Here is a 27984-nt window from a genome sequence, read left to right as displayed (position 1 = left end):
GGATTTGAGGTCCAGCACAGGCCGAAAAGTGCCCCCTTTCTTGGGTACTATGAAATAAATGGAATAGTGTCCAGAATTCACTTCCCAGGCAGGCACTGGGAGGATGGCGTTCAAGGTCAGGAGCCTCGTCAGGGTGGCCTCCAATGCTGCCTTCTTGAGCGGGGAACATGAAGACTCCACAAACTTGTCTGGAGGAAGATGATGAAAGTCCAGATAATACCCCTCTCGGATAACTGCAAGGACCCACTGGTCCGACGTGATCTCGACCCATCTGGGGTAGAAGAGGGTCAACCTGCCCCCTATGGCTTCGTCCCCCAGATGAAACGGCAAATTCTCATTGTGGGATGCGACCGGGACCCCCGCCCGGCCCGTTCCCCCGTTTGCGCAGCCTGGACCGAAAGGACTGATTCCTGGCCGGAGGACGCGGCGTCTGGTAGTGCCCTCTATATGGAACAAATCGCTGTGAGCTCCTGCCCCTAGAGGGCCGTGGACCGGAGCGCTGTCCCCTCCTGGACCGGTCTTCTGGTAGGCGAGGCACAGGAGAGGCACCCCAGGTAGCGACTAGCTTATCAAGGTCACTGCCAAACAGAAACGAGCCCTGAAAAGGCAATTTGATGAGGCGAGACTTTGAAGGTGTATCAGCGGACCATGGCTGGATCCATAGGTGTCTCCTGGCGGCCACGGAAGACGAGATCCCCTTAGCCGTGGTTCGAACCAAATCCGATGCGGCATCGGTGAGGAAGGAAAGAGCAGGCTCCATGTCAGCCGCCGGAGCGTTGTTCCGGACCTGAGACAAGCAGGCACGAGTGACCACCGTGCAACAGGCCGCGATCCTCAAAGAAAGAGCTGCCACCTCAAAATTTTGCTTCAGAATGGCGTCCATCCGCCTGTCATGGGGCTCCCTGAGGGCCATACCCCCTTCCACAGGAATGGTAGTGCGCTTGACCACAGCGCTAATTAAGGCGTCCACCTGAGGGCATGCCAGGAGGTCCTGGAGAGCCGGTGCCAATGGGTACATGCCTTTCAGGGCCCGGCCCCCTTGAAATGAGGCCGCCGGTGCTGCCCATTCCAAATCAATGAGTTGCTGAGCTGCCTGCAAGAAAGGAAAATGGCGGGCTGTAGGACGAAGACCTTCCAGCAGGGGGTTCTGCGCAGAAGGAATCGAAGCACTGGGTCCAGTGATATCCAACTCCGCCAGACACTGAGACACGAAGTCCGAGAGGTCCTCCTTAGGGAAAAAGCGCCGCATAGTCCTATATGGCGCAATCCCCGGGGGGAGGTCCCCCTCGTCCGGGAGTTCGGACTTGTCCGGTGAAACCTCCTGGTCCGAATGATCGGGACTGTCCAATAACGGGAGGTCCCGCTCCCGAGAAGGCTGCAAGGGTCCAGGAACAGGATCCCTAGAGGCTGCCATCATGGCGGCAGCCGCAGCATGCGCCGTAGACGCCGCCACCGCAGGAACCGCAGCAACCGCCGGAAGAACAGGCGCAGCACGGACCGTAGGGGCAGGACGCGAAGCCGTCTGCATCTGGACAAAGGCATGAATTCCCTGAAAAAGATCCACCCAGGAAATGGAAGCAGCCTCAAAACGCCGGGGTACAAGATCCCCCGGGATTCCTGAGCGGTCGAGACTGCCTCCCAAATCCGGGGTAGCCGCAGGTGAACTGTCAAAAAACTGCGGCTGAGATTGGTCCTGGCCGGAGGGTCCCCCGGCCGCCGCACATTGGGTACACAGGGAGTCGGGGTCAGTACCGCGCGTGGCACGAAGGTGGCATGCAGAGCAGAGGCCCAGAGCTGAAACGTCTAGGGCAAGCGGCGGCGCAGCTGCGGCTGCGAGCTGATCCATGAGCAAAATATAGCAAGCGTGCGCTTCTTATGCGGCAGCAATAGGCGCAGGCTAGAACAGGCGCACAATAGCAATAGGATGCGGCAGCAATAGGCGCTGAATAGAGCAAGCGCACAATAGCAAAGGCAAGCGGCAGCAATAGGCGCTGAGCAAAACAAGCGCACAATAGCAATAGTAAGCGGCAGCAATAGGCGCTGAGCAAAACAGGCGCACAATAGCAAGAGTATGCGACAGCAATAGGCGCTGAAAATAACAGGCGGACAATAGCAACAGGCTGTGGCAGCAAGAGGCGCTGAGTAGAACAGGCACACAATAGCAACAGTGTGCGGCCGCAATAGGCGCCGAGCAGAATAGGCGCACAATACTAAGCAGGTAGCAAGATACACCTAATGGCAGTCAATAGACATACAGCAGCAATATGCGGCACATACTCACAGTGGCAGCCAATAAGCAAGAACAAGGAGGAAAGAAAGCCGCGCCCATTACAGGCGCGGAATACCTGAGTAAGGCCACAAATGGCGTCCTCCACGGCTTGCCACGCCTCCGGTCCTCTAGATAGCGGAGACCTGGGTGAAGAGACGTACGCCTTACCAAATCTTCAGCGCTGCCGGGCAGGATCACAGGCGGTCTCCGGCTGCGAGGGGAAAGGGCCGATACCTTTCACCGCCGCGGTTGAGGCACTGCACCCGCTACCTCGTCCACGCCGGGAGCGAGGGCCTCGGCGGGACCGAGGACTTTCACCTCCGGGGGACCACGGCAGTCACCCCGGGAAGCTCAACTGGGGGGCACGGCCAAAACGGCCCCTGAGGAGCGCGGGGCTCAAAAAGGTGTTGAAGAAAGGTAAAGTAGAATCTAGAAGAGAAGAAAACAAAAATGAAAGTAGTCTTGGAAAGCACGCTGAACCAGCGTGCAGGCACTCCAAACTGCTTTGGAGACGGAAATTACTGAACAGCTGCGCTTCCTGTGGGGATATATACACGCCCCCGTGCTGACGTCAGATCCATCTCCAACTGCTAGCACGCGGATACTATCCCATTTGTCCTGAGTCCATCTGGCTACACGCCAGGAAAAGCAGTTTTTTCTGCTTTTCTGTACACTTTCCCGGTGCCGGCAGAAATTAACGTCAGCCTTTGGGCAGGCGGTAATTTCTGAGAGTAAAATGTGCGGCTTGGCTGCACATTTTACTTTCTGTATCGCGCGGGACTAACTAATAGGCTCATCAACGTGCATTTGCATGTTGAGGGCGCTATTAGTTTCGGGGGGAGGTTGGACGCGCGTTTTCCACGCACTATTATTACCCCTTATATAGTAGGTATGGAAAACGCGCGTCCAAATGGGGGCTAGGTGCACTCGGCCTGAGCGCATCGTACTGAATCGGCCTGTCTGAAAGATACTCATTTTAACCACTGACCAATTCTCTCTCATGTTTTCTTTTTGTAGAGTTCAGCTGCTGAACGACATTGTGATCGGGCTCATCCTAGTCATCACAGCTGTCAACATGTTCCATCGCCGCTTACTGGTTCTCTCCTCTTCCCTCAACCCCCAAGGACCAAAACTTTCTTGCTTCAGGAACTGCTATTGATTGTGAATAGCATGATTTCTCCACACAACGGACTCTGGAGAAGGAAGCAGCAAAGTCAAAAAGAAACTGAAGCTTTTCTAGACAATGAGAATTAGGGTTTTATGTAGCTGTGAAAAGAGTTCTACATACTGCATATGAATTGTACAGTTTTATGAACATGGGTTGGATTTTTTTTTCATATGAGATAATTTTGGAATGTAAGTTAACTGGCAAATGTGCATAAATTACTAGGGATGTGCTCTCAATTGAAATGACATAGATAACATTGTTAATGACCTTGTCTATGTTTCATATCATTTTTGAAAGAGAAACGATAGACATAAAAATTTGTTTTATTATTTTCTCTCATTTTTAGCATGCTCTATTTGTTGAAACAAACAAAAAAAAAAGTCCCCAAAACAAAATTCAAAAAAAGATCCTCCCTCCAGAGGAAGGTAACAGACCAAAAAAAAAAAAAAATTTCGGCCTACATAACCTTGTAAGTTACACAATAGTTTTCAAAAGGAAGGCTGTGTGTTCTTTCCCTTTTGACAATTATCTCACCAAAAATACTCGCACATAATCAAACCTGCTAGAATGCCTGCACAAATTTACCGAAAAAATTTAAACACAGATTTTGAAAATCTAAAACGTATGGGTGCAAATGCCAACCCGTCCCCAATCCAGCCCCTGGGAATTTGTCCACGCAGTCCAGGTAAGTTTACTGTGTGAACAAGTCCTACGTACGGAAGCTGACCCATTTTATCAGGTGAGGGATTTTGTAAAAGTCCATTTCTGCATGTAAAACATTGCTTGACCTGTGGAGATGCCTTGCAAAATGACCCTCCCTTTACATAGAATACATTATCTTAGAATCTGCAAGATCCTGCTTCAGGCTTTACAAAGCAAATACAAACATTTACTGTCTGTCACACACATATTTGAATTCTGCCCACAGCTTGAGAACCTGCACACCCTGCAAGAAGACACTGCCTTGAAGTTAGAGGACATTGAAAATCGAACGCAATGTAATAATATTCGCATCAGAGGCCTTCCTGAAGAAGCAGCGTACGCCAACACTATGGAGGTGGTCCGATTAATTTGCGGTGCGCACCTGAAGGCGGCAGTGATGGATACAGCAGCCTCGGGCATACCTGCTGAAATCGTGGTGGAGAGGGTGCACAGAGCTCTGGGGGCAGCACCAAGAAATGCTCCTATGGATATTATACTGTGTCTGCAAAGCTTTCCCCTCAAGGAAGCTATAACGAAAGCCGCGAGACAGATACTGTGGAGTGGACTGTGGAAATAACCTCCTGAAATTCTTCTGACAAAGTCCGAATATCCTTTTTCAGGTCCTGGAACCACTCTTGAAGATCTTGTCTATTCAGAGCGCTGTCCCCACTTGCTGGCTCCTGCACCGCCAGCTTCGGTTTAGCTCCAGCGCCATCATATGCATCTCCCAAGGCCGCATATCGGGAGCCGCCTGCATCGAACGAGAATTGTTGAAGATCTGCTTTTTTTCCTGGTTGCCATGATCTCAGTATTACTGGCTACTCAGATATGTATAAACCAGTTATCATAAGAAGCTAGGACCGGAGAAATTAACCTTTTCCTTTGAGGGAAGGAGCAAAGAATTAAGCCGCCATCTTTCACAGATGACGTCACTTCCCCCCCATTCCTTGTTTTGGACCAGTTACATACCAGCTTCGGTTGCCACCAACAGGAATCCATAATACATTCCACATATCACTTCTGAAGCCAGTAGTCCTATCTTGGCCTTCACAAAAAGCTCCCAAACCATCTCCGCTGGTTGCGGAGACAGACACTACCTACAAGGTTCATGAAGTCCTTGATGTTAACCGTAGGGACCACCGGTGGGAATACCTCCTTTCCTGGGAGGGTTACGGCCCTGAAGAGAATTTGTGGGAACCAGCTCATAACATCCTGGATAAAAAACCTCCTCCTTCAATTTCATCGTGCCCATCCGGGCAAACCCAGACCTCCAGGGGGGGGGGGGGCACTGTTATGTGTGCTGGCCACGGCAGACCTGCGGCCCGGCCCCCTCACCTCTCTCTAACGAATCCACTGCGTGGTTCTTCATCCCCAGCTCCGTTCTCGGGCCGCCTCAGCCTCAGCTACAGATTCCTGTGCTCCACAGAGAGACACTGCCGTCTAGCGCTGTGCTCCTACCTAGGCGCGCGCATCACTGACTCTTATGCTCGGGCACCCCCTGTCTGACTTTGGTTCTATTGGCGCCTGGGTCTCCGGGACCCCGCCTCATCCAGTACAGACTTCTCCATTCCACTGTTGCTGCCTCTGGGCTGACCTCTCTGTCCTTCCATAGACGACATATGGAGGCCCACCTGTCCAGCCGGCCCCGGTACCCACGGGGAATGAGGGCTGGTATTGGTGAAGCGCCAGACGGCATCCTTCCTTCAGCCTACTCTGCCTGCCGATGATGGGAACCCAAAGGGTCCCTCCTACGGGTAGCGTCAACCCCACCTCGGCCCAAGGGTCCACCTCCAGCACAACATCCGGAATGGGTATCTCCCCAACATCCTCTTCAGTAAACACCAAAGCAAAGAATTTATTTAGTCTGTTATGGTTTTGAGGTGTTTGGTGGATTCTTAGGTGCTGCAGTGATGGTTTCTCCCATGGGAAGGCACCCCATGGGGAACTGCAGTACCAGGCTAGACTCAGAACACAGATATATATACAGCCCAGCACCAGAAAGAGAAAGCATTAAACAATTTAAACAACTCTACAGGTAAATACGAGGCTGAGAGTGAGTAATGTAGAGCTGGTTGAATAAAAGTTATAATACTTAGGCGTCATCTGCTTTACATCTATATCCTTTTCAGGCCCTTCTATTGTGCTTTCCTGTTCAGAAACTATTCTTAGCTAGCGAAATATTTGTATTTGAAATGATTAGGGCATAATATTTTCCAGGCTCCTGATGAAACCTTTCATTTAGATCCCTGTATTTAAACCACTGCCCCAGTGTCTTTGCCGTACAGATCTGAAATAGCACAGAAAAGGACGGCACTGAAAAGTGTGCGCTGCCTGTTCCCTCCGAGGCCGCTCCGAATTCGAAGCGGCCTCGGAGGGAACTTTCCTTCCGCCTCCCCTCACGTTCCCCTCCCTTCCCCTACCTAACCCACCCCCCGACCCTACCTAAACCCCCCCCTACCTTTGTTGGCAGATTTACACCTGCCGAAAGCAGGTGTAAATCTGCGCGCGCCAGTGGGTTGCTGGCACGCCATCACCCGACCCAGGGGCTGGTCCGGAGGCCTCGACCACGCCCCCGGGCCGGCGGCACGCTCCCGACACGCCTCCCACCCTGCCCCGAAATTCGTGCCGCCCACCCGACATGCCCCCTTTGCAAAGCCCCGGGACTTACGCGCGTCCCGGGGCTTGCACGCGACGCTGAGCCTATGCAAAATAGGCTCGGCGCGCGCAGGGGGGGTTTGGGGTAGGTTTTCGGGGAGTACACGCGTATCTTACGCGCGTACCCCTTTGAAAATCTACCCCTGTATGCATAAGGAAGACAAAATCGAAAGAAAAGGAATCAGTATCATCATCATCCCCCCCCCTGGGACATCAGGGTCCTCCTGATCAAAAGGATTATCAGGACTAAAAGAAAATTATTCCTTACCTGCTAATTTTCGTTCCTGTAGTACCATGGATCAGTCCAGACAGTGGGTTATGTCCCCAATCCAGCAGATGGAGTCAGCCAAAGCTTTGAGGGGGCGTCACCAGGAGTGCTACTACCCCCTCTGCAGGAGTTCAGTATCGAGAATATCCAAGCCCGAGTAAAAACAAGAACCCCCATATTGGATCAAGTTTAATGAACGGCAACAATCAGCCGTAGAACCCTTCCCACCAACGGGTGGGGGGACAAAAGGTCAGCGTGTCAACCCCAAAACAGAACTGTGACAAAACAGGGAAGAACTGAGCAATCATGAGAGACAGAAAATACTACAGTCCCGTATGAGAAAAACCCCGTCGAGCAGGAATAGGACCCAAATGCGGTGGGCGTCTGGACTGATCCATGGTACTACAGGAACGAAAATTAGCAGGTAAGGAATAATTTTCTTTTCCCTGTACGTACCTGGATCAGTCCAGACAGTGGGATGTACCCAAGCGTCCCTAAACCGGGTGGGGTCCTGCGAGACCCGCTCGTAGAACCTGCTCACCAAAGTGTCCAAAGACCGAGGAAGCGAGGTGAAGACGATAGTGTCTGGAGAACGTGTGTAACGACTTCCAGGTGGCTGCCCTACAGATTTCTTGAGAGGAGACCGAGCGGGTCTCCGCCCAAGAGGCCGCCTGAGAGCGTGTAGAATGCGCAACAATACCGGGCGGGGGAGTCCGTCCCACCCCAATGTAGGAAGCGGCAATGCCAGCCTTCAACCATCTGGCAATGGTCGTCTTCGTGGCCTGAGCTCCCTTCCGAGGGCCAGACCAGAGGACGAAGAGATGGTCAGAAGTCCGGAAATCATTCGTAGCCTCCAGATAGAGGTGCAGGGTGCGCTTGACGTCCAGAAGCCGGAGAGACCTCGGTTCCGAGGAGGAGAAGGAAGGGAGCTCCACCGTCTGATTCACATGGAACGCGGACACCACCTTCGGGAGAAAGGAGGGAACAGTGCGAATCGAAACCCCGGAGTCCGAGAACCAGAGGTAGGGTTCCCTGCACGACAGGGCCTGCAGCTCCGAGATGCGCCGAGCGGAGCAGATAGCCACCAGAAACACCGTCTTGAGAGTGAGATCCTTGATCGTCGCATTCCGCAGTGGTTCAAACGGAGGTCCAGACATGGCCCGTAGCACCAGGTTGAGACTCCAGGAAGGACAAGGATTCCGCACCGGAGGCCGCATGTGTTTGACCCCTTTGAGAAAACGGAGAATATCCGGGTGTTGTAGCCGGGATCCCCCGTCCCGCAGGAGCGAGCCAAGGGCGGCCACCTGAACCCGGAGAGAGTTGTATGCAAGCCCCTTGTCCACCCCTGCTTGCAGGAACTGAAGTATCTGAGGAACCGAAGCCTCAGCGGGACTCGTGTTCAGGCCGGCACACCACAGCTCGAACACCTTCCAGACTCGCACATAGGCTACCGACGTCGAAGTCTTCCGAGAACGCAGCAGTGTTGAGACTACCGCCTCCTGGTAGCCCCGGCGCCGGAGGCGGCGCCTCTCAAAAGCCAGGCCGCAAGACAGAAGAGTTCTGCCTGGTCGAAAAATACCGGGCCTTGGTGAAGGAGGCGGGGGAGATGTCCTAGACGGATGGGTCCGTCGATCACCAGTTGGATCAGGTCCGCAAACCAAGGTCGTCTTGGCCACTCCGGGGCGACGAAGATCACCGGTCCCTGGTGGGCCTCTACGCGGCGGAGTAGTCTTCCCACCAGTGGCCACGGCGGGAACGCGTAAAGGAGCAGGTTGGCCGGCCACGGGAGTACGAGAGCGTCCACGCCCTCCGCTCCCCGCTCTCTCCGGCGGCTGAAGAACCGGGGAGCCTTGGTGTTTCGTGCGGACGCCATGAGGTCGAGGTGGGGGGATCCCCACCGCCGAACGAGCAGCTGCATCGCCTCGTCGGAGAGGGACCATTCCCCGGGGTCCAAAAACTGACGGCTGAGGTAATCGGCCTGGATGTTGTCCACGCCCGCGATGTGCGAGGCTGCCAGACGGGCCAGATGCCGCTCCGCCCACTGCATCAGCATCTCTGTTTTGAGCGCGACCTGCGGACGCCGCCCTGCCAGTTGATATAGGCCACCGTTGTCGCATTGTCCGATAAGATCCTGACCTCCCGGTTCTGGAGGAGAGGCAGGAAGTGCTGGAGCGCTAATCTGACCGCTCTGGTCTCCAGTAGATTGATGGACCACTTTGATTCCTCCGAGGACCACGTTCCTTGCGTGGCGCTGCGGTCGCAGACCGCTCCCCAGCCTACAAGACTGGCGTCGGTGGTTACCACGACCCAATTTGGCAGATCGAGAGACACGCCGCGGGCCAAATTCTCCGGATTCATCCACCAGGTCAGACTGTTTCTGGCAAACAGCGGTAGGGGAAGGAGCACCTGGTAGTCCTGCGAAAGCGGCTTCCAGCGGGATAGAAGCGCTCTCTGTAGAGGCCTGAGGTGCGCAAATGCCCAAGGGACCATGTCGATGGTGGAACCCATCACCCCTAGGAGCTGCAGGTAGTCCCAGGAGGTGGGAACCGATAACGCAGAAAACCGTTGTATGTGTTCCCGTAGAGCTTGCGCCTTGTCCTGGCGTAGAAAGACCGCGCCCACACGGGTGTCGAAGGTCGCCCCCAGGAAATCCAAGCGCTGCGAGGGCACCAGGGAGCTCTTGGAAAAGTTCACCACCCATCCTAGGGACTGCAGAAACTCTATGACTCTGGCCACCGCCTCCTGTCCATGCCGAAAAGACTTCGCTCGAATGAGCCAATCGTCCAGGTAAGGATGAACTAGGATCCCCTCCTTCCGCAAGGCAGCCGCTACCACCACCATGATCTTGGTGAAAGTGCGCGGAGCCGTTGCCAGCCCGAACGGGAGAGCCACAAACTGGAAATGTTGATCCAGGATCTTGAACCGTAGCAGACAATGATGCTCCCGGCGAATGGGGATGTGGAGGTAGGCTTCCGTCAGGTCCAAGGAGGCCAGGAATTCCCCCCGATGCACCGCCGCGATCACGGACCGCAGCGTTTCCATGCGGAACCGAACCACCCGAAGTGATTTGTTGACTTCTTTCAAGTCCAGAATGGGCCGGTAGGAACCGTCCTTCTTTGGCACCACAAAGTAGATGGAATAATGGCCCGAGCCCACCTCTCCGAAGGGCACGGGGGCAATGGCGCCTATCTCCCAAAGTCTGTCCAGGGTCAACTGCACCGCCTGTCGCTTGGTGTCCGAGCCGCAAGGGGAGAATATGAAGCGTCCCTTTGGGGCGCGTACAAACTCCAACGCGTAACCTTGTCCGATGGTGTCCAAGACCCACTGATCCGAGGTGATTCGCGCCCACTCCTCGTAGAAGAACGCCAGTCGCCCCCCGATCCTGGGGACGGCGGAGTGGGCGAGCTGAACATCATTGCGAGGACTTGGGCGGAGGTTGTCCAGCTGCGGGGGCGGGACGCGCGGGGCGGCGCCCGCGAAAGGAGCGAGACCAGGGCTGAGACCTGGGGGCAGAGGGCCTGGTTGCCGCCGGTCTGTAGTTCCGGTAGCGCCGTTGCGCCCTGGCTCTGGTCCGAGAGGACGGAAAAGTCCTGGTGGAACGATACCTGTCCTCCGGCAGGCGATGAACCGCATTTTCCCCCAGCGTCTTGATGATTTGATCCAAATCCTCCCCGAACAGGAACTTGCCCCTGAAGGGCAGGGAGCCCAGGCTCGACTTGGAGGATGTGTCCGCCGCCCAGTTGCGGAGCCATAGAAGGCGCCGTGCCGCTACCACCGAGGCCATGGAGCGGGCGAGGACCCGAAACATGTCATAGGAGGCGTCAGCGCCATAAGCAACCGCCGCTTCCAGTCTATCCGCCTGGGCGGCCTCCCCAGCCGGTAGGACCTGAGAGGTGAGCAGTTGTTGAACCCAGAGAAGGCTGGCCCGCTGAACCAGCGAGCTACACATCACTGCCCGCAAGCCTACCGCGGAGACCTCGAAGACCCGCTTGAGGAAGACCTCCAACTTGCGATCTTGTGCGTCTCGTAAGGCCGCACCCCCTGTCACTGGGATGGTTGTCCTCTTCGTGACCGCTGTCACCGCGGAGTCCACTTTCGGTACCTTGATGAGATCGAGAAAATCGTCCGGCAGTGGGTAGAGCCTCTCCATGGTCTGGCTGCCCTTGAAGGAAGCTTCCGGGGCATCCCACTCCCCGGTGAGAAGCTGGAGGAAAGAATCATGAATGGGAAAAGCCCGAGCCCTCGGCCTCCGGGCTGCCAAGACCGGATCCCCCTTCCTAGAGGAAGTGACCACAGCGGGCGCTACGGGCGCGGGCGGCTCCGGTGGTGGATCGAGGTCCAACTCCTTAATAACCTGTGGCAGGAGGTCCTCCAGCTCTTCCCTCTGGAACAGCGTGTGCGGATCATCACCTTCTGAAGTGGAGTCCCCTTGACCCGGGTCTGCCGGATCCGATCCAGGGGAACCTGGTCCTGTGCCCGCAGTCCCCGAGCTTCCCGGGAGCCGGGCGCGAGCGGGAGGGAGGGGGGCCCCCACACCCGCCGGAGCGGGGGGGGCCGGGGGAGGCAGAGGGGCCCCCGCAGGTAGGGAGGGCCGCGGTATCTTGTGTGGAGGAGGCCCCGTGGGAGGCTCAAGGCTCTGCAGATATGCCGTGTGCAGCAAAAGTATAAACTCTGGGGAAAACCCCTGTCTCCCGGAGGGGGGCTCCGAGGGGGGGGCCCCCGGTGGGACTGTCTCCGGGTCCGATTCGGGGAGTAAATGTGGCGGGGACTCCCCCGCATCCCCGGTCCCAAGCGCCGTCTGTTCCCCTTCAGGGGGTGCAGAGTGTAAAATGGCCGCCGTTCCCGCCAGGAATGGGGGAGGGGCCGGCCCCCGCCGCCCGGGCAGACCTGCTAAGCGGGGGAAATCGATGAGGGGGCCGCGAGGTGCCCTCCCCCCCGGGGAGACACCTCGCACAAATGCCCTCCCTCGAGATCCGCGAGCCCAGCTCGCCGCAAGCAGAGCAGCGCTCTGGCCGCGGCATCGGGGCTGAGCAGGAAAAACAGGCCCGGCAGAATAAACCACCCGGCAGAGCCTCGGGGGAGGCCGAGAACGGGAGCGCCGCTGCGGGAGGGGGCCCGGACGGCCTGCACAACCCGAAAGGAAGAAAAACGGCACCGCGGGGGGGCCTCCTGGCCGCGCGACCCGCCGACGACGCTCTCCCTGCCTGCCTCTGCAGCCCACGAGGAGCCGCGAAAATGGCCGCGGGCAAGGGAGAGAAAACGCGGAGGGGCCGGTCCTAATGTCCTCCGCGAGCCCCTCCGTCGAAGATCAGCTGCAAGCAAGGAGAAAAGTAAAGGCAAAACAACACTTACCTACCCCGCTCGCAAGGAGAGAAGAAGAAGAGAGAGCAAGACAAACACCGAGGGAAGCCACGCCTCCCAATTAGAGCCCTCTAAACTTTTTATTTTTTATTTTTTTTTTTTTTAAACAAACTTGATCCAAAAAGAAGTAGGCAGAGAGAAAAGCAAATCAGAGAAGAAATACAAGAACTGCCTGAGGTAATCGGGAGCAACCCGGATTCACTACTCGCATCTGCTGGAGTCAGAAGATACTGAACTCCTGCAGAGGGGGTAGTAGCACTCCTGGTGACGCCCCCTCAAAGCTTTGGCTGACTCCATCTGCTGGATTGGGGACATAACCCACTGTCTGGACTGATCCAGGTACGTACAGGGAACAGGAACCGGTGACAGCTTATTTACGCTTGAAGGTAAAGGTCGGGTAGGGCTCCCGACGGGGGCAATGGTGTGCAAGAATTAACCGGTGGTCCGTTTATACACTATTCTTTTCTCCCACTATTTACTTGTCCTTTCGGGTATATGGATATCTATCCCTATATACCTGCACTGCATTTCTCTATACAATGATGTATGTAAGCCTGACATTATACATGTGACTTCTAACATGTTCTTGCATCCCCTCTTTATTGATGGTTATATTGGTATTATGGTTCTCCTTTCACCTTCCTTTTATTTCTGAATAACCCGGTCGCGAGGGTGGGGAATGATTTAAATACATTCTGAAAACTTATTACAGATATATGTTCAGTGGTAACTTCTATGTTCTACTCTTGCTGTATTGTATTTCGTTGTTACTGTTGTGAACCTAATATTTCATTTTTACTAATAAAAATATTTAAACAAAAAACCCCCAATTTAAATCTCGGTAACAGATGGAGTTCATAAAAACAACTTTTTATTACTGCTTTTACCTGTTGTTAAATGCCTAGGTTTTTAATTTGCTTGGGATGGATCAACAGCCAGCAATGAAAGAGGTCTATCGGTTAGGGGATCTAGACAAAATGATCACCCTCCACATCATAATATCCAAAAAGGAGATTTTAGTCAAATTGTAATGTTGGGAAACTTAAGGTTCACGTGCAAAGATTTAAATAGAAATAAAATGCCAATAATTCCTCAACAGCCAGCCACATCATGTTTAAAATCATTTTCAGTTTTTATTCTATTTTGCCTGGGGATTTCATTGTTATAACAAAATAAATCAGTGGAAAATGAGTGTTATAAACACTCAGGAGAAAAATCATTGGAAAAGTTTTTTTTTTTTAGTTATAACATTGAAAAAACAAAACAAAACTGAAAACAAAAGTCCTTAACCGTGGTACAGATGGAGCAGTGCCAGGTCCCTCTCCTTCCCCTCCCCCGCACAGCTTACAGTAATCATTACTCACTGGTCTTCCCCTCATCCTCTGCTCTTCAGTCCTTCCTGCCAGGTTCTCTCAGAGGTGTAGAGGTCATGATCAATAACCGACACAAAAAAAATTAACAAGTGTCTAAATCTGAGGCCCAGGCCAAATAGGCCCCTTTCTTTTCTCCCTACCAGCACATGAATTTTCTTCTGAATTGTCACTTTTGTGCTGGGCAGCACTCGGCCCAGCCATTCGCAGTATCTTCTATGAATGAGCAAGGGTCTGTGAACCAGGATATGCTCAAAGTGAGCCACCTCCTTCCTGCCCAAAGGAAAAACGTGCAGGTGGGGAGGAAGCTATTACAGGGACTAGAAGCACATACTGGCTCACAGTCCTTCCTTGAAGGGCTTAAGGTTGCTTCAGAAGAGCAGCTGAATCAATAAAATGGGGGCACTGGAAGCACAGGGGGAATGTGTGGAAGCTAGGGTGCCATTTCAGCCCAGATCAACCAAACATACTGATCGCAACCTGATTTCCCCCCTGTATATGCGAAGATTTGTAGGTCTGATTAGAAAGTAAGCGTGAAAATAAAGCGCACAAATCCATGTATTCTGTAAAAGTGATAGGAGAGGGAGGGTGGGGAGGAGTGGGGTGAGGGAGGGGGTGGTGAAGAGTGAGGGGAGAGAGAAAGAGGGGGAGGTGAGAGACAGAGGGATGTAGCCCGTTTTAACGGGCTTAACGGCTTGTAAATATATAAATGGGGCAAATCGGGTGCTAGATCGAATAGTTTGGCTGAGCTGGAGTGAGGTGCTAACTCTCTGGCTGTAGAACTAATGTACACAGAAACGCAGAACATCATGGCAGATAAGCACCAACTTCTCTTAGGAGATGTGGAAGAGAAAGAAGCCTTTCCCCAGATAACTGAAGGCAGTAGGACACAAATTCAAAACCCAAACACTGAGCCCGAGCTACGGGTACAGATCACTGGCACCTAACTGGGAACCTTTCTTTCTAAAAGCTTTTATATACTACGAGCAAGGAACAGTTATTCCCAGCCACCACAAGTCCCCAGAATCAGCATCGCCTTTGGCGTCCTCCTGAGTGAATGTGGATCCAAGTTCAATAGCGGAGCTTGGGCCCTCAGTAAAAGGAATCGGGAGCTCTACCCGACCTTTACCAAAGAAACAGGGTTGCCAGGTTTTCATGAAAGAATAAGCACTTTTTTCCAAAAAAACAAGCCCAAAAAAAGCCCAAAACACGTGAAATTGAAACACCAATGTCTGTGAGTCGCATAGATGACAAAGGAGCTTAGCTTTTTGCATGTTTCTCTGTTTTAGCATGTTGCAGAAGGTCTGCATGATGTGCACGAATGTCACACTTGCAAAATTTGCACGTAGCCTTATTCTCATTGCTGAAAACAGGCTGAATCCATGCTTTTAGTTCACGTTCCTCTTCCCATGCTTTGCAGTACTTTACTGTATTTAGCCCAGTTCTTTACTGTAGCCATAGTAGATCAAAACCATTTAGTAGTGTAGCAGCCAAGGACGGAAACAGTAGGTATAGACTGGCTTTCTTACAGAGATGATCTTCTGCAGGGAGAAGAAACGAAAGAGAAAAAAAAAAGGCAAAATTAGAGGAAAGCAAAAGTGGTGTAGAAAAATAGCATTACAAGTTTCCATGTCACACTTTTTTTACCTGTAGTCAGCAGGTATGGACAAGCTTTCTTTTTGTCAAAATAAGGGTTTTGTTTTTTTTTTTTTTATAAAAGGTGATCAGCTACAGGGAAGAAATGAGAAAAAAAAATAGATGAAATCAAGTGGAGTAGAACAAATTGGAGAAATTACTTACCTGATAATTTCGTTTTCCTTAGTGTAGACAGATGGACTCAGGACCAATGGGTATAGTATACTCCTGATAGCAGCTGGAGACGGATCAGATTTCAATCTGACGTCAGCCCCTAGTACAGTGATGGCTAACCTTTTGCGCTGTGTCAAAATTCATAAAAAGACAGAGCATAACTCGGGTGGTGTGTCACTTCTAGAAAAATCCATAATTTTGTGATATTTGTAGCTCTAATAAAACGGAAAATGTCATAATGCCTCTGTATCACTCCATGGTGAGACCGCACCTTGAATACTGTGTACAATTCTGGTTGCCGCATCTCAAAAAAGATATAATTGCGATGGAGAAGGTACAGAGAAGGGCTACCAAAATGATAAGGGGAATGGAACAACTCCCCTATGAGGAAAGACTAAAGAGGTTAGAACTTTTCAGCTTGGAGAAGAGACGACTGAGGGGGGATATGATAGAGGTGTTTAAAATCATGAGAGGTCTAGAACGGGTAGATGTGAATAGATTATTTACTCTTTCGGATAGTAGAAAGACTAGGGGGCACTCCATGAAGTTAGCATGGGGCACATTTAAAACTAATCGGAGAAAGTTCTTTTTTACTCAACGCACAATTAAACTCTGGAATTTGTTGCCAGAGAATGTGGTTAGTGCAGTTAGTATAGCTGTGTTTAAAAAAGGATTGGATAAGTTCTTGGAGGAGAAGTCCATTACCTGCTATTAAGTTCACTTAGAGAATAGCCACTGCCATTAGCAATGGTTACAAGGAATAGACTTAGTTTTTGGGTACTTGCCAGGTTCTTATGGCCTGGATTGGCCACTGTTGGAAACAGGATGCTGGGCTTGATGGACCCTTGTTCTGACCCAGTATGGCATTTTCTTATGTTCTTATGTTCTAATATTAATAACAAAGTTATAATTTTAATATATGTTCTGTATTTATTAATAAAGCAAAAACAAATAATTATTTGCCTTACCTGCTTAGTGACTTTTTTCTGCTGAATTTCATTGGCTAAATCTTCAATTAAAACACTCTCTCCCCCTTCACCAAACTCTCACTCCCCTGGATTTTCTCATACACACACACACACACACACTGGCAGGCTCCCAGTCACTATCACACCACTCCCGCTCCATCCTCCAGGCAGGCACCAATTCATTCTCATGCAGGCACCCATGCATTCACACACATACACCCCCATGCAGAGTCCCATTCATTCACATGCACACACTAAAGGCAGACCCCCCTCTCTTTTGCCAGCAACCTCAGAACCTCTCTCATTCCTCTGCTGCCACTGTCACTGCTGCCGCATGGCTATTGGGGAGGTGCCGATTGCTGCTACTGACACTGATGCCCATTCTGCTGCCTCCTCTGTGCAGGCCCCGTGGGCTTCCATTTTCTCCATGCTGATCTCGTACATTGTGAGATCCGCATAGAGAAAGTGCTATTCTTGCACATTCCCAAAGATTACATGTGCCAATCACTAAAAAGTAATTTATTTTGTTTTTTTACCTTTGCTGTCTGATCTTCATTTTCTAATTGGTTGGTCACAGGCTTTTTTTCCCCCACCTTTCCTTTCTTATTTTTTTTTGCCAATTCCTTTTATATTGTCTTTTTTTCTGTTTCTTTTCTCTCCATCTTCTTCCCTCAAACACACAGGTTCTCATTCTCACATGCTCTTCTCTCTCTCACACACACACACACAGGCTCTCACTGGCACATGCTCTCTCTCATACAATCATTCATACACACAGTCACTGGCACATGCTGTCTGACTCACACACACAGGCTCTCTCTCACTCCCACATGCTGTCTCTGCAAACATTCAAGTCCTCACTCTCACACACAATCTCTCAACTCATCTCATACACGCACACACACACACACACCCTCTACAGACCCTCAGCCTCTCTCTCACCTCTGGGACTCCTCTTCGCGGGTAGTCACAGGATGGGCTCTGCGGCAGCCCTGCTACCAGGCCTCTTCCTCTTCTCAGGGCCGCTGCGACTTGGGATTCGCGGCTGCCCGTAAATGCAAGTGCTGCTCCTCTTCTGCACACGCCGATGCTTCACCTCCTTCCAGCCCACGTGGCTCCGGCAACGTTTAGTTCCGGGGCTGCACAGGCAGGAAGGAGGAGGAACATCAGCGCGTTTAAACGTGATCTTTTTCTTCGGGCCGTGGCCCTGCCTATCTGCCTGTCGCTGCGCCCGGGGGCATTGGGGAGGTGGAGGGGACACTAAAAAACTAGTTTTAAAGGCTCGGCGCAGCCAATTAAAAAAAAAATTCCCGATAGTCCACGAAAGGCTGCGTGTGTCAGCAAAAAATCTCGGTGTGTCACCTCTGACACGCGTGTCATAGGTTAGCCATCACTGCCCTAGTACACATACCCCTGCAGGAAGTGCAGCTCCTCAGTATTCTTCCTTGAAAAGCGTTGTGGATATATATGTGACTGACTGACTGATTAACTTCATATTATGGTTAAACTTAACTAACTTGTTAGAACGTTTAAACTCGATTAAACTTGATTAACTTGAACTGATTGGTTGACTATAGCTGGAGACCGCCAGTGTACTCAACCGGAAAGCGTCGACACCGGGCAGGGTGGACGTCTTAGGTAAATAAAGACATGGCTTACCCGTAACTCATTGGCACAGTGCCTCAGGGCAGCCCAGGGTGGGATGCTGAGTCCATCTGTCTACACTAAGGAAAACGAAATTATCAGGTAAGTAATTTCTCCATTTCCTAGCGTGTAGCAGATGGACTCAGGACCAATGGGATGTATAAAAGCTACTCCCGAATCGGGTGGGAGGCTGCCCGGGGTCCACTTAGAATTGTCCTTGCAAATGCCGTGTCCTCCTGAGCCTGTACGTCCAGACAGTAGAATCTGGAGAAAGTGTGGATAGAGGACCACGTTGCCGCTCTGCAGATGTCCGCAGGTGACAGCATTCTAGTCTCTGCCCAGGACACCGCCTAGGCTCTGGTTGAATGGGCCTTGACTTGTAGAGGTGGTGGTTTTCCTGCTTCTACATAGGCCGCCTTAATGACTTCTTTGATCCAGCGGGCAATGGTTGTCCGCAAGGCCGCTTCCCCTTGCCTCTTTCCGCTGTGAAGGACAAAAAGGTGGTCTGTCTTTCGTACCGGTTCCGACCTTTCCAAATATCTGGCTAGGAGTCTGCCGATGTCGAGGTGACGTAGGCTACGGTCTTTTCCCGAGTTCTTCACGCCGTCCATCGTTGGTAGTGCGATGGTTTGATTGAGGTGGAAGTGTGAGACCACTTTAGGGAGGAAGGAGGGAACTGTGCGTAGTTGGATGAACCCCGGGGTGAATCTGAAGAACGGTTCACGGCAGGGACAGTGCTTGTAGCTCCGAGATGCGGCGGGCCGAACACACGGCCAGCAAGAACACTGTCTTTAAGGTTAACAGACGGAGAGATAGGCCTCGGAGGGGTCTGAAGGCGGATCCCGCTAGGAACTCCAAGACGAGGTTGAGGTTCCACAGAGGTACCATCCATCTTAGAGGTGAGCGAATGTGTTTGACTCCTTTCAGGAAGCGTGATACATCCGGGTACGAGGCTATGCTGTTGCCCTCGCTCCTGGAGCCATAGCATGACAATGCTGCTATCTGTACCTTGATGGAATTGAGGGACAGACACTGCTGTAGCCCATTCTGTAAGAATTCCAGGATCACGGGAACTCTGGAGGGGCGTGGCTTGATGTTGTGGTCTTCGCACCAGGCCTTGAAGACTCTCCAAATCCTTATGTACGTTAGAGATGTGGAGAACTTGCGTGCTCGGAGGAGAGTATCTATTACTGCCTCCGAGTATCCGCTCTTCCTCAGTCGAGCCCTCTCAATGGCCAGACCGTAAGCGAGAATTGAGTCGGGTCCTCGTGAAGGATCGGGCCTTGTTGGAGCAGGTCTCTGTGCGGCGGCAGGGGTAGTGGGTTCCCTGCCAGCAGTCTTCTCATGTCTGCGTACCAGGTCTTCTTGGCCAATCCGGGGCCACCAGGAGAACTAGTCCCCTGTGTCGCTGTATCTTGTGAATGATTGCGCCCAGCAAGGGCCACGGCGGGAAGGCATATAGAAGGATCCCCGGAGGCCAAGGCATCGATCCCCTGGGACTGCAGGTCCCGTCTGCAGCTGAAGTATCTGGGTACTTGAGCGTTGGATCTGCTTGCCAGAAGGTCCATGTTTGGGATCCCCCACCGATTCACTATCATTTGGAAGGCTATGGATGACAGTTTCCATTCTCCTGGGTTTAGACTTTCTCTGCTGAGGAAGTCTGCCGCGATGTTGTCTTTCCCGGCAATGTGGACGGCCGAGATCTCCTGAAGATTTGCTTCCACCCACGCCATCAGGAGGTCTATTTCTAGGGACACCTGTTGGCTTCTGGTTCCGCCCTGTCGGTTGATGTAGGCCACCGTCGTGGCGTCGTCCGACATCAGTCAGACCGCTTTGCCTCGAAGTCTGTGGGCAAACCGCAGACAGGCTAATCTGGCTGCCCGCGCTTCTAGGTGGTTGATGTTCCATCCCGCCTCTTCTGCGTTCCACTGCCCTTGGGTGGTCAGCTCTTCGCAGTGTGCTCCCCATCCATGTAAGCTGGCATCTGTGGTGAGCAGGGTCCAGGTTGGGGAGGATAGGCTTGATCCCCGGCTCAGGTGGCTGTTCTGCAGCCACCACCGTAGCTGGGTCCAGACGCTGCCCGGGAGTGGAAGGCGTACGGTGTAGTTCTGGGACCGTGGACTCCACCGCGTTAGAAGTGAGCGCTGTAGAGGTCTCATTTGTGCTCGCGCCCATGGCACTACTTCCAGCGTGGACGCCATCAGTCCGAGGACTTGCAGGTAATCCCATGCTGTGGGACGAGGAACGCTCAGCAAGATCTGAAGCCGGCCCCGCAGCTTTGACCTCCTCGCGGGGGTCAGGCTGACCTTGTCTTCCTTGGTGTCGAATTGGACGCCTAGGTATTCCAGCGACTGTGCGGGCTGTAGGGAGCTTTTGTTTATGTTGACTACCCATCCTAGGCTTTCCAGTAGTGCTATGACTCTGCTGGTTGCTTGGTGGCTTTCCTCCGGTGACTTCGCCCTGATCAGCCAATCGTCCAGGTAGGGATGAACGAGGATTCCCTCCTTCCTGAGTGTTGCCGCCACTATTACTATTACCTTGGTGAACGTCCGGGGTGCTGTGGCTAACCCGAAGGGTAGTGCCCGGAACTGATAGTGACGATTCAGGACCTTGAAGTGTAGGAAGCGCTGGTGTTCCTGATGCATTGGGATGTGTAAGTAGGCCTCCGACAGATCCAGGGATGTGAGGAACTCTCCTGGTTGTATTGCCCGTATGACGGATCGTAAGGTTTCCATGCGGAAGCGGGGAACCCTTAGGTGGCGGTTGACCGACTTGAGGTCCAGGATGGGCCTGAATATGCCCTCTTTCTTGGGTACGATGAAGTAAATGGAGTAATGTCCAGTATTCATTTCCCGTATAGGCACTGGGGTTATGGCCTCGAGGGTCAGAAGCCTGTTCAGTGTAGCTTCCACTGCCGCCCTCTTGAGGGGGTCGTGGCAGGGAGATTCCACGAATTTTTCGGGGGAAGTTCGAATGAAGTCCAGGTAGTACCCCTCCCGGATGATGGCCAGGACCCATTTGTCCGTAGTTATCTCGACCCATATGCGGTAGAATAAGGCTAGTCTGCCCCTATAGCATCTTCCCTTGGATGGGTCGGCTGATTCTCATTGTGGGGTGCGGCCGGAGCCTGCACCCGCACTGGTTCCTCTCTTGGTGTGCTTGTTCCGAAAGGACTGGCTCCTGCTCGTAGGGTGGGGTGCTCGATAGTTGCTTTTGAAAGGGTTGAAGCGCTGTGAGCTTCTGCCTCTGGCGGATCTGTGGAAGGGACGCTGGTTTCTCTTCGTCTTGTCTTCCGGCAGGCGCGGTAATGGGGAGTCACCCCATTTGTTGGCCAGTTTCTCTAGTTCGCTGCCGAAGAGGAGGGATCCTTTGATAGACTCGTCTTGGAAGAGGCGTCTGCCGACCAATTTCGGAGCCAGAGCTGTCTTCTGGCTGCCACAGTGGACGAGACTCCTCTGGCTGTTGTACGCACTAGATCGGAAGCCGCGTCGGTGAGAAAGGACAGAGTTGATTCCATGTCCTCTCCCGAGGTGCTGTTCCTGGCTTGAGATAGGCAGGCACGCGTCACCACGGTGCAGCAGGCCGCAATCTGAAGGGACAGAGCTGCAACCTCGAATGACTGCTTTAGCAAGGCTTCTAGGCGCCGGTCATGAGCGTCCTTGAGCGCCGCTCCTCCCTCCACTGGGATGGTAGTGCGCTTAGCGACCGCACAGACCATGGCGTCCACGCTAGGGCACGCCAGGAGTTCTTTGGTCGCTGGGTCCAGGGGATACATGGCCGACAATGCTCGACCCCCTTTGAATGAGGACTCTGGAGCATTCCACTCTAGGTCAATTAGCTGTTGTGCCGCCTGTAAGAGAGGAAAATAGCGAGACGTCTGACGAAGGCCCTCCAGCAGGGGGTTCATTCTAGGTTCCCTTGAGGGCCCTTGGCCTGGGATAGCGAGTTCCGTTAGACATTGGGATACTAGGTCCGGGAGCTCATCCTTTGTGAAGAAGCGTCTCATGGTTCGGTGTGGCTCTGTCCCCGGGGGGAGTTCCCCTTCTTCCAGGGGCTCAATTTCCTCTTCAGAGTGGTCTGTGTCCTCGTAGGCGGAACTTCTGGACGGTGTGGACCTGTGCCTAGGCCTAGAGGGTCCTGGAGCATGAGGGTCCTCCGGAGGCGCCTGTGGCTGGACCTCCCGGGGTTCAGTTTGCATCCTGACAAAGGCGTGAATCCCCTTGAACAGCTCCACCCACGATATCGAAGCTGGGTCTAAGTTGAGGGGCGCTGGTTCTCTGGGAGTCCCCGAGTGCGGGGTGGACTCCCTGGGGCCTGCTAGGTCCGGGGTGCCCCCTGAAGAGCTAGCATTGGGCCCTGGCTGGAATGGCCCTGGCCTGGATCTCCCAGGGCCTCCTCCAATGTACGGACAGGGCGTCGGCCTCCTCGCTCTGTGCGGCTCTGACGTGGCATGCTTGGCAGAGGCCTTGCGCTTTTATGCCCGACTCTGGAGCTGCCATGACTGTGGCCGCGTGAGCTCTTGTGCGCTCCAGTGCACCTCAGATATGCGCTGAGATGTGCGCCTAGCCGCAGATATGCGCCTTGTTCCGTGCGCGCAACTTATGCTCGTGAGGTATTATGTGCGCCTAAGTTTATGCGCACAAGGGACTTGTGTGCTCGAGTTGAACGGCGAGGCGGGTCAAGATGGCGACCTCCTCGGAGGGTCACCACGTGGGTAGACCCTCGGGAACAGCCGGGGCCTAGCCCTGCTAGGGTGGATCAACCCAGCGGCACTGGCTCCGATCAGCAGCCTGTGCTCCTCTTCGATCCTCGGAGACTGTTTACATAGAAGATTTCTACCTTACCTTGTCTTCGGCGCTTCCCGGTTTCGTCCCGGGCGGTCTCCGGCTGCAGGGGGAGAGGGCAAATACCTTCATCGCCGCGCTCGAGGAATGCACCCGCTGCCTCTCAACCGTGCCCAAAATCAGGGGCTAAGTCCCTGCTGAGATTTGGCCACCGGACCGAGGCTCACCTCTGAGGGACCACGGAAATCACCTCAGGAATTTGAACTGGGGGAGGGACCAGAGGGTATCACCGCAGGAGAGCGGGGCTAGTCTTCAGGTAAACTTTTCTTCTTAAATTTGGGTTTTTCCTTGAATTTTGGTTCTAACGCTCAGAGAGCATGCAGATAGTCCCTAACTGCTTTGGAGACGGAAAATACTGAGGAGCTGCACTTCCTGCAGGGGTATATGTACTAGGGGCTGACATCAGATTGAAATCTGATCTGTCTCCAACTACTAACAGGAGTACACTATACCCATTGGTCCTGAGTCCATCTGCTACACGCTAGGAAATAAAAGATACCAACCCCTCACACTTATTCCCCTCTCCGAGCACATCCCTGGCCCCCACACACTCACTCATTCCCTCTCCCCCCCTCCGAGCACATCCCTGGCCCCCACACACTCACTCATTCCCATCTCCCCACCCCCCTCCGAGCACATCCCTGGCCCCCCACACACACACTCATTCCCCCCTCCGAGCACATCCCTGGCCCCCACACACACACTCATTCCCCTCTCCCCACCCCCCTCCGAGCACATCCCTGGCTCCCACACACTCACTCATTCCCCCTCTCCGAGCACATCCCTGACTCCCCACACACTCACTCATTCCCCTCTCCCCATCTCCGAGCACATCCCTGGCCCCCCACACACCACTCATTCCCCTCTCCGAGCACATCCCTGGCCCCCCACACACACTCATTCCCCTCTCCGAGCACATCCCTGGCCCCACACACTCACTCATTCCCTCTCCCCCCCCCTCCGAGCACATCCCTGGCCCCCACACACACACTCATTCCCCCCTCCGAGCACATCCCTGGCCCCCACACACACTCATTCCCCTCTCCGAGCACATCCCTGGCCCCCACACACTCACTCATTCCCCTCTCCGAGCACATCCCTGGCCCCCCACACTCACTCATTCCCCTCTCCGAGCACATCCCTGGCCCCCCACACACACACACACTCACTCATTCCCCCTCCGAGCACATCCCTGGCCCCCACCACACACTCACTCATTCCCCTCTCCCCACACATCCCTCCCTGGCCCCCCACACACACACTCACTCATTCCCCTCTCCAGCACATCCCTGGCCCCCCACACACACACTCACTCATCCCCTCTCCAGCACATCCCTGGCCCCCACACACACTCACTCATTCCCTCTCCCCACCCCCCTCCGAGCACATCCCTGGCCCCCACACTCTCACTCATTCCCCTCTCCGAGCACATCCCTGGCCCCCACACACTCACTCATTCCCCTCTCCGAGCACATCCCTGGCCCCCACACACTCACTCATTCCCCTCTCCGAGCACATCCCTGGCCCCCACACACCACTCACCATTCCCCTCCCGAGCACATCCCTGGCCCCCCACACACTCACTCATTCCCCCTCCGAGCACATCCCTGGCCCCCCACACACACTCACTCATTCCCCTCTCCGAGCACATCCCTGGCCCCCCACACACACTCACTCATTCCCCTCTCCGAGCACATCCCTGGCCCCCCACACACTCACTCATTCCCTCTCCCACCCCTCCGGCACACATCCCTGGCCCCCCACACACTCTCATTCCCCTCTCCGAGCACATCCCTGGCCCCCACACACTCATCAATCATTCCCCTCTCCGAGCACATCCCTGGCCCCCCCCACAACACACACACTCATTCCCCTCTCCGAGCACATCCCTGGCCCCACACACACACACTTGAGGGACCACGGAAATCACCTCAGGAATTTGAACTGGGGGAGGGACCAGAGGGTATCACCGCAGGAGAGCTGGGCTAGTCTTCAGGTAAACTTTTCTTCTTAAATTTGGGTTTTTCCTTGAATTTTGGTTCTAACGCTCAGAGAGCATGCAGATAGTCCCTAACTGCTTTGGAGACGGAAAATACTGAGGAGCTGCACTTCCTGCAGGGGTATATGTACTAGGGGCTGACGTCAGATTGAAAATCTGATCTGTCTCCAACTACTAACAGGAGTACACTATACCATTGGTCCTGAGTCCATCTGCTACACGCTAGGAAATAAAAGATACCAACCCCTCACACTTATTCCCCTCTCCGAGCACATCCCTGGCCCCCACACACTCACTCATTCCCATCTCCCCACCCCCCTCCGAGCACATCCCTGGCCCCCACACACTCACTCATTCCCCTCTCCCCCACCCCCCCTCCGAGCACATCCCTGGCTCCCACACACTCACTCATTCCCCCCTCCGAGCACATCCCTGACTCCCACACACTCACTCATTCCCCCTCTCCCCACCCCCCTCCGAGCACATCCCTGGCCCCCACACACTCACTCATTCCCCTCTCCGAGCACATCCCTGGCCCCCCACACACTCACTCATTCCCCTCTCCCCACCCCTCTCCGAGCACATCCCTGGCCCCCCACACACACACTCATTCCCCCCCTCCGAGGCACATCCCTGGCCCCCACACACACACACTCATTCCCCTCTCCGAGCACATCCCTGGCCCCCCCACACACTCACTCATTCCCCTCTCCCCACCCCTCTCCGAGCACATCCCTGGCCCCCACACACACACTCATTCCCCCCTCCGAGCACATCCCTGGCCCCCCCACACACACACTCATTCCCCTCTCCGAGCACATCCCTGGCCCCCACCCACACACTCACTCATTCCCCTCTCCGAGCACATCCTGGCCCCCCACACCACTCACTCATTCCCCTCTCCGAGCACATCCCTGGCCCCCCACACACACACACTCACTCATTCCCCTCTCCGAGCACATCCCTGGCCCCCCACACACACACACTCACTCATTCCCCTCTCCGAGCACATCCCTGGCCCCCCCCACACACACACTCACTCATTCCCCTCTCCGAGCACATCCCTGGCCCCCACACACACACACTCACTCACTTCCCCTCTCCGAGCACATCCCTGGCCCCCACACACACACACTCACTCATTCCCATCTCCCCACCCCCCTCCGAGCACATCCCTGGCCCCCACACTCTCACTCATTCCCCTCTCCGAGCACATCCCTGGCCCCCACACACTCACTCATTCCCCTCTCCGAGCACATCCCTGGCCCCCACACACTCACTCATTCCCCCTCTCCGAGCACATCCCTGGCCCCCCACACACACACACTCACTCATTCCCCTCTCCGAGCACATCCCTGGCCCCCACACACACACACTCACTCATTCCCCTCTCCGAGCACATCCCTGGCCCCCACACACACACACTCACTCATTCCCCTCTCCGAGCACATCCCTGGCCCCCACACACACACACTCACTCATTCCCCTCTCCGAGCACATCCCTGGCCCCCACACACACACACTCACTCATTCCCATCTCCCCACCCCCTCCGAGCACATCCCTGGCCCCCACACTCTCATTCATTCCCTCTCCGAGCACATCCCTGGCCCCCACACTCTCATTCATTCCCCTCTCCGAGCACATCCCTGGCCCCCACACACACACACTCACTCATTCCCATCTCCCCACCCCTCTCCGAGCACATCCCTGGCCCCCCACACACTCACTCATTCCCCTCTCCGAGCACATCCCTGGCCCCCCACACACACACACTCACTCATTCCCATCTCCCCACCCCCCTCCGAGCACATCCCTGGCCCCCACACTCATTCATTCCCCTCTCCCCCCCCACTCTCTCCCCACCCCCCTCCCAGCACATCTCTGGCCCCCACACTCTCACTCATTCATTCCCCTCTCCCCACCCCCCTCCCAGCACATCTCTGGCCCCCACACTCTCACTCATTCATTCCCCTCTCCCCACCCCCCTCCCAGCACATCTCTGGCCCCCCACACTCTCACTCATTCATTCCCCTCTCCCCACCCCCCTCCCAGCACATCTCTGGCCCCCACACTCTCACTCATTCCCCTTTCCCCACCCCCTTCCAAGCACATCTCTGGCCCCCACACTCTCATTCATTCCCCTCTCCTCACCCCCCTCCAAGCACATCTCTGGCCCCCACACTCTCATTCATTCCCCTCTCCTCACCCCCCCTCCAAGCACATCTCTGGCCCCCCACACTCTCATTCCCCCCTCCCAACATACTAATTCCTCCCCTCCTGATACCTGGCTGTAGCTGCACAGTCTGAAGATTCCTTTGCTGTTGCCCTTCAATGCCGTGCTGCTGGCCTTCCCGTTCCAGGTCTGCCAACAAAAATGTGTTCGCGAGGTATCCATCAACAAGGCTTGCAGCTCACTCTTTGAATCCTGCTCTGATTGGCTTACTGCTGCAATATAGGGATAGGGTGTGCCTGCTATGGACAGGCTTCATCGCAGCAGCAGCCAATCACTGTATCATCAGAGCACAAGTCCCGCCCAACAAGCCCAAAAAACCGCGACTGGCAGAAAAAATAGCCCAATTAAAAGCAACCCGCGAATCGGAAAAAAAAAACGCGAATGACTAGGAAAAGAAGCCCAATCTCGCGGTAAATAAGCGAGGTTGGCAACACTGCAAAGAAAGCATTCACTTCCGCACACGTCACTCGCTCCGGGGCGGGACTCCCTCAGGAAAGGGAAGTGTTTCTGAGAATTTCACACCGGAAATCTTTCTCTCTTTCTGTAGTAGCCCGACATGGCGGATACTGGGGACGCTCCTCTTATAGACGGGGAGCTGAAACTCAGCAAAAAGTGAGTAAAACGTGAAGGCGGCAGAGCAAGGGCTTTGGCTTGTAGCCAAGCTCTCACCGCTGGTTTCTCCGGTCTGGGATG

At 54.2% G+C, this 27984-nt stretch overlaps 2 protein-coding genes and 1 long non-coding RNA gene across 4 annotated transcripts in view; 2 read left to right on the top strand and 1 right to left on the bottom strand.

Annotated features, from left to right (window-relative positions):
• Positions 1–3815, top strand: part of LOC115096150 — a 73623-nt gene extending 69808 nt beyond the window's left edge. The window contains exon 4 of the mRNA XM_029610661.1: positions 3287–3815. Within this exon, the coding sequence (XP_029466521.1) occupies positions 3287–3523 (237 nt within the window). The 3' untranslated portion in view covers positions 3524–3815. The remainder of the gene's footprint in view (positions 1–3286) is intronic.
• Positions 3816–14491: 10676 nt separating this feature from the next.
• On the bottom strand, positions 14492–27570 carry LOC115095058. The gene is made up of 3 exons (XR_003857684.1): positions 27343–27570; positions 15441–15521; positions 14492–15334 (listed from the first exon to the last, which is right to left on the bottom strand). It is a non-coding gene; the product is annotated as an uncharacterized LOC115095058 (long non-coding RNA).
• Positions 27571–27750: 180 nt separating this feature from the next.
• Positions 27751–27984, top strand: part of KARS (lysyl-tRNA synthetase) — a 58124-nt gene continuing 57890 nt past the window's right edge. Inside the window, exon 1 of one of the 2 annotated variants that reach the window (XM_029608247.1) lies at positions 27751–27903. In XM_029608247.1, the coding sequence (XP_029464107.1) occupies positions 27848–27903 (56 nt within the window). In that variant the 5' untranslated portion in view covers positions 27751–27847. The remainder of the gene's footprint in view (positions 27904–27984) is intronic. The other variant, XM_029608246.1, reaches the window with a different exon arrangement.

Source organism: Rhinatrema bivittatum, chromosome 7, assembly GCF_901001135.1.
Source record: "Rhinatrema bivittatum chromosome 7, aRhiBiv1.1, whole genome shotgun sequence".
Taxonomy (NCBI): Eukaryota; Metazoa; Chordata; class Amphibia; order Gymnophiona; family Rhinatrematidae; genus Rhinatrema; species Rhinatrema bivittatum.
This window is presented reverse-complemented; position numbering and strand designations above follow the sequence as displayed.